The following is a 10,517-nucleotide window of genomic DNA, read 5'->3' as shown; positions in this document are numbered from 1 at the left end:
CCTTTTGTGTGCCTGAGCCCCAAAGAGCTCTCTGGACTAAAAGTGATGGCAAGGTCATCGCACTATGTACCACCTCATCCAAAACTGTTCAGGCAACATACCCTTCTTTTGCACAATAGTCGAGCAATCATTGAGAAGCATACTCCTTCAATTTTTCTTCCTTCAGTGGCTCATTGAGAAAAGCTTGTTTTTTTTTCGTTTTTTTTTCATGAAATGACAATAGATGTAATCTCACAACAATGTTGTTGTGTTGAGCAAATCCACAACAGCTTTTAATTGCTAGTGTCTGGAAAAGTTATATTATCATGAATAAAAAAGAAAGCCATTATGAATTCAGAGAATAAAAGCTATCATTTCTAGGCCTCAGCTTTTTACCAATAATATAAATATTATAAAACTACCCAAATTATCGTGATAACGTATATATAGCACCTAGTCCTAAGACTGACACATGGTAGAAAATCAAAGAAAGGCTTTAAGGAGTACTTTAATGACTAATTTCTGACACTACCTGAGTAGACAGTAAACAGTAGAAGTGGCCTCTGCCTACCTTCAGGTTTAGAGAAGACTTCAGAAGACTTGGGTTGTGCCCTTGTGGGTTGGCCTGTTTTCCTCCCTCATCTACCAGGTTCAGTTCTCTTGTCTACCTCCAATGCCTGTTGCAACAGGAATGTGACTGAAAGTGCTGAGTAGCTGGGGATTCAGACCAAGAAAGTAGGAGATATCAGTGTCCATTCCTTATTAATAGGCTCCTGAGACTTTTCATTTATGAAGCATGAATTGTGGATCAGAAATTGTTTTCAAATCTTTTGGCTGACTTTGATGTTAGAATCTAACCTAGATACTGATAAAGTAAATGAGGCCAGGTATGCCAGATCCAGAACAGGCACGTTTTAAACGGGATAGAAAGACAATCAATCATGAAGTATTTACATTATCCATTCATTTGTTTATTCATTCATCAATTCTTTAATTCATTTATTCATTCATAATTATAAACAAAAAGCCTTAGAGAATAGTATAGTATGTTAGTACTCAGGGCTGTGTACGTGGTAGGGGATGGGAAAGGGTTGGGCTGTTGGGGGTGGAACTGAAGTAGAAGCACAACTTGGCCACCCCCTTGTGTTCTCCCAACTACCCTGCAAGTCTCTGTCAACTGCTATGCCTAACTTTGAGACTTTGGGGGAAGTAGACTCTGCATCTCTGTGTTTCAATATCCTCATAATAATCAGAAAATAATTTTTTAAATAGAAGAATATTGTCACATGTATGAGACAGATATCTAAAGTTAAAGAAACTGCAGTTTGAATTCCATTTACAGACAGGACTTTGGGCAATTTAATTAACTTCTATGAGTCTGAAGTTCTCCAGTATGAAATTGGTATAATAGTGTCTGCCTCTGTTGTTTAAATTAGACCTTGTGCATCAGTGGTATTATTATAGTGCTCAGCATAAAGTAAGAACCCTATAAATGTTACAATAGGAGTATATATTGTAAAGTCATGGGCCTAATGAAGCATCATTTGTTGTGCTTATTATTAAGACGTAAGGTGTCAAAAGATTAACAGACTCCAAAGTATTTGACTGAACCTAGCCTCTCTTACCTCAAACTATATCTTATTTCAGATCAAATAACTGAGACTTTGAAAATCTCTTGTCATGCATTATTATTTCATAATCATTAAGAGACTGGGTTGAACTTTCCTTTCTGCTATTTTCTAGCTACTTAATCTTGGGATATAACTTTGTGTTTCTGTGTTTCAGTTTCCTTATCTGTACAAAGATTTTATCTGTATAAAATATATATGCACCAACAAGTACAGTGAGATCTGCATACATAACTGACTTTATTCTATCATTGATATCCAAGCCACCCTAGAAAAACACCCATTGTGTCCCACTTGAAGTTATGGGGTTTTGTATTTGTCTTAAGTGCAGTACATTTTCTTATTTCTATTACAATTCATTTTGCTGGTTTTGTTGCCTGCCCCTCTGTCAGCCATACTTTTGGAGCTAGTTGTTAAACAGTCATAATATTTGATAAAGATGCCAAAGGCTTGGGTAGGTTATCAGAGAAGTCAAAGCCGGTGAGTGAAACAAGGGGCCACAGCAAAAAGTCAGCTAAAGAGAGTGACTGGGAAGGATGTCTCATGAGGGACCATTCACAAGATGAATAGAGGATAAAGAAAGGAAGAAAATGATAAATATAATACAGACACCAAACCCTGAATGATTTCTGTAAGGTTCATAAGTAAGAGAGATAGAAAGACAAAGAGGATCTTCTATTTAAAATTTGGATGTGGGAGAGTACTGGCTGAGGGAAATGTCTTAGGCACAGACATGAAAAGGATGGTCAAATTGGAATGTAAGTGGAGGCTAACACTAACCAGGTGAAAGTTATTGGAAAAAGGCAAGAAAACAGTTAACATTTACGTATTGGGACATTCATATGAGAACTACTACTCAACAATTAAAGAGGAATGAACTACTAAACAGAACAACCTGGATGAATCTCAGAGGCATTATGCTGAGTGAAAGAAGCTACTCTTAAAAAGTTACATACGGTATGATTTTTGCTCCATGATATTCTTGAAAAAATAAAATTATAGTAATAGAAAGCAGATCAGTGATTGCCAGAAGTTAAGAGTGGGATGGATGGATGACTATAAAGGGTAGTATGAAGGAGTTATTTTGGGGTACTGAAATTGTTCTGTATCCTGAACAAGTCAATTTTATAGTGTGCTAATTGAGAGAGAGAAAGAGAACCAGGTCTAATACCCTTGTTTTACAGATGGAGAAACTGAAGACTGAGGAGAGGCCCAGAGAAAATCGTGTGGCTAGAGTGTTTCTGGAGACATTTCCCCCTACACATACCCCCCCTCACACACACACACAGACACACTTGCACACAGAGCTGTTCCCATATCCACCAACCACCCATGAAGGAAGTGAGTGGGGGACAAGACGTGGAGAAAGGAGTCTCTTAGAAGTTTAGTTAAATTTTAGTTAAATGTTTGAAAATGTGGAGATTAAAAAAGCAACTTGTTTTTCAGATTTCAAGCAAAAATAAAAAGAAAGAAGAACTTCAACATCTTCGTTATCATGTTGAAATTATGAAATGTCTAAAACTATAACCTCTCACCCATGAATCAGAATTGTTATATAATTTCCAAATTCTGTGTTCTTAATGGGCTGTCTGAAAGCTGCATGTGGCTTTAGTATTTTTTTCCCTTCTCAAGAACCACTGAGTCGACAAGAACGTGCAACAAATTAATCCATGTAAAGCTCTTGGAATAATACTTAAAATAGGCCGTTTGCTATGATTGTGAAAAATTGGCATGATTAGTGAATTAAATAAATCAGCCCTATCCACATCACACAAATAAAATTGCTTATTTTTTTAAAGACTGAAATAACAGCTTAGGAGGTTTGTAGAGCAGCAGATAGTCATTCTCGGAAAGATCAGAAGCTAATGGGGAAACATAATTACTGATCTGGCTGAACTTGTGATATGATAGGGAATAAACTGTTCTGATTAGATTATTCAGGAGCAAAGCATAGTCATGACTGACATGACTCCTGCTTTCATGTCAATGATTAACTCAAGATGTTCTGTATAGGTTTGGCAAATTGGGTAGAGAGGTCAGAGTGAGAACAAAGACTAAGAATTTCTGGAAACTGCACTTATTTGTTTTAACTGTTTTTACTTAAGTTCTACTTTAAATATTATTATAGATGATTAGATAGGTAGGTAAATATTGATTTATTAATTGAAAGTATTTTTCAAAGCAAGGAATTATTTTAAATGTGTGTTATGAGTTTTATTTAAGATTGAAATCTATACATGTACACTTATTTTTTAAAAAGCATGCATGTCAATATTTATTCTGTTTTTTTTTTTCCATTGATTTTTGACCATTTATACAGGCTATTTTAATATCAGTACAGTGTAAAATCGTATTATGGCATGACTTGCTAACTACTGCATAAGTAAATTTGGGTTATCAACTCGATCCCATAACTTTTTTTTATTTATATTTAGTTTCCTGTTTCTTTTATTGAATGTAAGAGTTCTGTAGCATATCTAATTTTATTTTTCAGCACAACTGCCTCTAAATTTTCACAACACATTTATTGTTGCAGGCTGTTTTTCTTTAACAATCACTGGAGTAGTATTAAAACCCCTTTCTAATGATTTCTTAAGAAATAAGGTAATACACTGCATTTTCCACTTTTACAAAAATCTTTTACTTGCTAAGTCTTAACACCATCAAACGTTTTCTATTTTACTTACTGACTGATGCCCCTGCAGTGGTCAATGGAAGTGCAGGCTCCCTCTATGTAGTTCATATTTTAAAATGATATTCATTTCAGACCAAATGGCAAACATAGAGGAAAACAAGCAAAATGACAGTGAATAACACCCTCAGGTCTAACTTTTCAAGAAGCATCACGAACTATTTGCACAGTGACTAAATCCTTCAAAATTAATTTATTAGTTTCGAGCTGTCCTGTATCCATATATTTCTCCTGATTTAAAGGAATTCCTCATTATTTCACATTTAGTTTTTCATTAGTTCTCCTCCATCACAGAAATCTAAAAAGATGTAATTTTTGCTCTCCCCAAATCTCAAATCCAGGGCAAAGTCTCATCCACATGCCAACATTCATATCTTATAATTTGGTTCAGAAGTGAAATTTAAAAAGAAAAGAATAAAATGTAAAGACTGGAAGTTATGACAGGGGCACCCTCAGCTGTAGGGTTCATGGCTGTGGCAGTAAACCCCATGCCCTGTTTCTGCTAAAAGGGAATTGATGAATGGATGAACATCTTCTACCTGTTCCATGGGAAATGCTTTATTTCCTGACCCTTTGCAAATAATTTTGAATGTCACCCCACTGTTCTTCCAATAAGTGTCATCTATTAGTTTAAGAGAGCCAGAGTCAATTTCCCTAACTTGCAAATTCTGTTACTTAGATTTCTGAATAATATACTAAACTTATAAATAGTATTTTTCACAGTGGATATTATCTGGCTTTTCATTGCTAATGAAAATACATATTAAGATACATACATAGTACATTGTCTAGGTTATAATATATTCTAATAAAATATTCTATAAACATATATTCTATTTTAATATGTATATTTTAATAAAGACTTAATATTAGAATATATTTGCTCAAGTAAGCTTTTAGCTTTATGTAAAAATTAAAATTTCATCAACTCCCAAAAAAGAGCATGAACATAACACCAAACTTCTCTTCCAATAATGAGAATGGGCAAAATATCCTAGAGCTCTCAACATTCTAAAATAAAGGCTCGCTCTGGCTGGTGTGGCTCAGTGGATTGAGCACCAGCTTGCAAACCAAAGGGTCCCCAGTTTGATTCCCAGTCAGGACACATGCTTGGGTTGCAGGCCAGGTCCCCAGTGGGGAGCATGTGAGAGGCAACCACACATCATGTTTCTATCCTCTTTCTCCCTCCCTTCCTCTCTTTCTAAAAATAAATAAATAAAATCTTTAAAATAAAGGTTCAAGTCCTATTGTGCACAGAAAACAGGTGAATGATGCTTTTCTGAATCTGCTTAGTCTTGGCACTGTAGATGATGGGGTTCATGAATGGAGGAAAAAGGAAGTAGACATAGCTCATGGTAATGTGTACCACATGTGGTGCATGTTTTCCAAACCTGTGGATGAAAGTCAGTCCAATCACAGTGATGTAAAAGACTAAGACACAGCTAATATGGGAGACACAGGTGTTCAGGGCCTTAGCTCGCTTTTCTGCAGAGGTGATGCCCATAACTGTCTTAAGGATTAGGATATAAGAGAAGAGGATAATCAGAGCATCTAGGAAGAAAGTCAAAGCAACCAGGACAACTGGGTATATACGATTAAATGTAATATCAGCACAAGCGAGTTTCATGACATCTTGGTGGAGGCAAAAGGCATGGGAAAGAACATGAGAGTGGCAATATTGGAACCAATAGAGTGGCAGAATTGGGGGTACAATGGACACAAAGGCCCTCATCAGTACCCCTAGTCCTACCTTTATTACTCTGGAATTGGTAAGAATGGAGCTGTACCTCAGAGGGTTTCGGATGGCAACAAAACGGTCATATGCCATAGCAAGCAAGACACCTGATTCTACAATGGCCAGGGTGTGAATAAAATAGGATTGAGTGAAACATGCATGCTTGGCAATTTTCCTCTGATCCAGCAAGAGAACACCCAAGACTGTAGGCATCGTAGTTTGTGTCATCCCAAGGTCTGTACCTGCCAGCATAGCCAGGAAGTAGTACATGGGCTCATGAAGACTGTGGTCATTCCGAATAAGGAAGAGAAGTGTGCCATTGCCAAAAAGAATGGAGAGGTAAATGATAAAGAAAGGGATAGCGATCCAGTGGTGAATTGCTTCTGAGCCCAGAAATCCTGTCAGCAAGAAAGGAGCAGCACTGTTGTTGGACCACATGGTAGATTTTGCAAATGGATAAGAGCTTTTCCAGGGGTTAGGACCTCTAAATACTCAGTCAGCATTCTTTCTTCATCTCCATCTTCTTGTAGCACATCATCAGGTAGTGTTTCCCTTCCAAATATACAAGATTTTGTGGATTGTCTCAATTATATATTCACAAAGTCTTTGCCTGCAATAAAAATGACAATAAAATTAATCACATTAATAAATATCAACAATTTACTCTTCGGCATCCAATTTTTATTCTAACTTTACATTTATATTTTTAGTTTTTACTCCTAGTTCTCAGAATAATTCCTTTAGCTCTGTTTTATTGTCTTCATTATCTTATTCCTCCTTTTATCATCTTTCATACAGACAATTTATGTATTTCTACTGATTTGGACTAATTCAGATTTTCTTTCTTAAAACCAGATATTTGTGTCAATGATTAATCAATAAGGAAAATGATTAATCAATAGAAATTACTCCATCACCATAAAATATTTGAAAAACATTGTTATATTGCCATCTTAAGTGGCCTGTAAATATAGAGGTGACTCGTGAGATTCCAACTAAATTGGAACAAGTAGGCATAGTTGGTAAACTCATTTAGAAGGGTATGATTACTCAGTGGACTTGAGACTCAGAACATTTTCAGTTCTGCCAAATATGTGAGACCTGTAACACCAGAGACAAAGTTTAAAACAGAAAAAAATGACAGGAGTTGACAGCTCCTTAAAAAAAGAAAAATCAAGGAAGACAGACTCCTAGAACAAAAGTCTCCCCAGAAGCCAGAAGCTTAATACTTATAATGTGTTGCATATTTTAAGAAAAATACATGTGTATCTGAATGGTTAAAGTAATATCAGAATTTAATGATTGAATGCATATACTTTACACAGCCAGTTCTGTAAAGAGGATAAAGACTCAAAGATACATAAAAACATATTGCTGGTGGAAACAATCATATAGCTATTCTAATAGTTATGAATCCAGAAAGTATATATATATATATATATATATATATATATATATATATATATATATAATACATAACTTAAATTTGACTCTTATAGGGAACTTTGAAATATGACTTATTTATAATTATGCTCTCATCAGAGCAAGTGAACTTTGTATGCATACAAACAAGAAAACTTGTGACAACTTGATTATAATAACAATGAAAGTGAACTACAAGAAAAACATAAGTTTCTCCCAAATTCAGTGGGCTCTATATGTGCCCACAGTCTTTTAAATATTATTTTCTCTTATAAACATCACTATTCAATTCTTGAATAAGAATTCAGGAAGAATGAAGGGATAGCAATTTTTACATCACTTCCATTTCATAAAAAATCTTTGAAAACAAAAATACATTTTTCCCAAGAATTTGGCACATGGTGTCATCTTTAATAATGGGCAGTGGTGGTAGGGGGAGATGAGTAGAAAAATGTTAATATGTTTTTGAAATGATCTTCACTCCAGGGGATATTGTCAATGGCAAAAAAGTCAATCTAGGAACTGAAATAACAAATACTCTTTTTATCTGGGAACTGATGTTTGACAACTAGATCTATTGAGCCACCACCACCGATGTGGGTCTCAGCTTGACAACATTTATCTACCTCTACACAGATGTGATTCTGTATTATCATAAATCATAATTCCTACCTACTTCATTTCCTTAACTTCCTGACATTGCCTTTTTAATGAAATGTGTGAAATGAAGAGATAGAGAATAGATAAATGCCACAATCTGTTATATGAGATAGGGATAAATGGCCTCTTTGGACCAGCTGCCTAGAAAGTGAACGAGAGAGGAAGCAGGAAAAAATTCAGACCTGCTATTACTATATGGTGTTGTAAAAGTCTGACCTATGGGTTTTAGATTTTAAATAGGTTTTGGATTTTAAATGGGTTCTGGAATTTGAGCTGAGTAAGGTTTAGATATCAAAACTGTGCAGTAATCACTTTGAATAGAATTATTATGACTCACTATTTTTTGGTAGACCTAAGTTAGAACAGTACCCTATTTATCATCTGCAGTCCCTAGGTGCAACCAAATTGACATTTAATGATGGAAAATTTGACAGTGCCAGGAACTGTCCACATATCTCAAATATGCAGAGACTTACTGTCGAGTTTAGAGTCTCAGTATGTGGTATATGACATTAGTGACAGTGTAATTTCTCATCACCAGCAGGCAAGCCTAGAGGCTCCATCAGGAATACAGAGATGACAGAAATTTACTATCCCCTTACCCTACTCTGGGGGTCTTATTTGGACTGGTTCTCTGAAAGCAGCTCGCTCTTTGTCCTCAATAGTTTCTGGAAGTCACAGATACATCATTCAGTTTCTTTAACTCACCATACTAACAAGAGGCAAAAAAACTGTTCCAGAACCCAGTTAGAAAGACATAAGAAGTTGAAAGATAAGAAAAGGAGAAGAGGGCACAAAGGAACATGTTGAGAAAATAGGAAAACGTTCTCTTTACTTCTGAATTATCTATAAGCCCTCCATACAGTTAGTGTCTCCTGACTTTCCACTCCCTTCATACAATTACTTATTGCTTCAGAATGTGTGCTCCCTTATGGAGAATATATTATATATATATAGAATGGGGCTGCAAACAGAAATCTAAAACATCTCAGCTTTTAAGTGATTAACTCTTATCTAGATATAAATTAAGGTGCAAAAGTAGATGTGGAGAGAAAAGATGTGAACCTAGGAAAACCTCTACTTTAGGGGGAAAAAGAAAGGTCTCAAAAGATATGGACAAAGAAGTAGGCAGAAATATAAGAGGCTAACAAAGATAATCTGTTATTACAAAGTCAATGCAAATAAATTTTAAAACATTAGGTAATGCTGCAGTTTAATGGTGGAAAAATGTCAGATAAAAATGAAATGTATCCATTATTTCTGGCAAATAGGTCTTTGGTAATCTTAACAAAGTTAGTAAATAACAAGAAAGTGGGAACAATGTATTATTTAAATTCTTCAGATAAGGAAAGTGGGCCTTCAAGAGGCTAAGTAATTTGTCTAAGGTCACACAGTTAATATATGGCATACAAGAATTCAAACTCAGCTTTATGTGACCCCCAAGCTCATGTTCTTAACCTACATCCATTGAATATAAATGGTAGTTCCGTCCAAAATTACCTTTCCATATGGTACCCCCTTCCCTGAATTCTTCATCGCATTAAAAAAAGACTTAAATGCTTTCTTATCCTTTGCAGGTAATTGCATAGCCTTGTAGAAGAGGTTTTCTTTTTCAATTAAAAAATCAATTACAGTTAGCATTCAATATTATATTAATTTCAGGTGTACAGCATAGTGGTTAGACATTTATATAACTTATAAAGTGATCTCTTCAATATGTCCTGTACCCACCTGACACCATATATAGTTATTACAATATTACTGACTGTATTTCATAAGCTGTAATTCACTTCACATCCCCTAGAAGACTTACTCTTAAAGTATCTTTGTGGCATTTGAATGCCTCGACTTTCTTACCTAAGCTGCAGCTTTCTTTTTGTGGTTTCTAAGTACAATCTAATGATTGGTCTGCTGCTATATCCTCAGTATGTGTTCAGAGTCCTTATGAGAGGTATATCTATTAAAGGAACAATTCCCAAAGGAGTATTTCTAACTCATTTCCACACAGGTTATTTGGGAATACTAAATACAGTATTCCCTCACTTATCATGGGTATTACGTTCCAGATGCCACCTCCCCCCCGTGAAGTAAGAACCTTACATTTATTCTACACTCTTAAACCTACGTAACTTTAACAACATACGTATACGGTACCACAAAATCCTGCGATATAGCGAAAAATCCGCGATAAATAATTAATTATAATATTTTTTTAAAAACCTGCGATACAGTGAGGCCGTGATAAGTGAACCGCAATATAGCAAGGGACTACTGTAATCTTTTTTCTTCCCTTCCATCTGAGAAAGAGCTGGGCTATTGAAGTTGGTCCTTGTGCTCTCCATTTTTTCTCTGCATGGAGAATCTCTAAGAGCAGCAGTGACCCGTCCCACAGGTCGAGCAA

The 10,517-nt window shown here is 35.5% G+C and overlaps 1 protein-coding gene across 1 annotated transcript; it reads right to left on the bottom strand.

Annotated features, from left to right (window-relative positions):
* Positions 1-5,536: 5,536 nt before the first annotated feature.
* Positions 5,537-6,472, bottom strand: LOC150018329 (olfactory receptor 51B4-like). Its single transcript, XM_090267719.1, has one exon. The coding sequence runs from the start codon at positions 6,470-6,472 to the stop codon at positions 5,537-5,539; it is 936 nt and encodes a 311-aa protein (XP_090123845.1).
* Between the last annotated feature and the right edge of the window lie 4,045 nt (positions 6,473-10,517).

Source organism: Furipterus horrens, unplaced genomic scaffold (genome assembly GCF_987537825.1).
Source record: "Furipterus horrens unplaced genomic scaffold, mFurHor1.1.pri manual_scaffold_2, whole genome shotgun sequence".
In the NCBI taxonomy this organism is placed as follows: Eukaryota; Metazoa; Chordata; class Mammalia; order Chiroptera; family Furipteridae; genus Furipterus; species Furipterus horrens.
The sequence above is the reverse complement of the archived record's forward strand: the minus strand, read 5'-3'. Positions and strand labels throughout refer to the sequence as shown.

Excerpts from the sequence above, each read along its gene's own strand:
- LOC150018329 (XM_090267719.1), bottom strand. The coding sequence starts at position 6,472 with ATGTGGTCCAACAACAGTGCTGCTCCTTTCTTGCTGACAGGATTTCTG.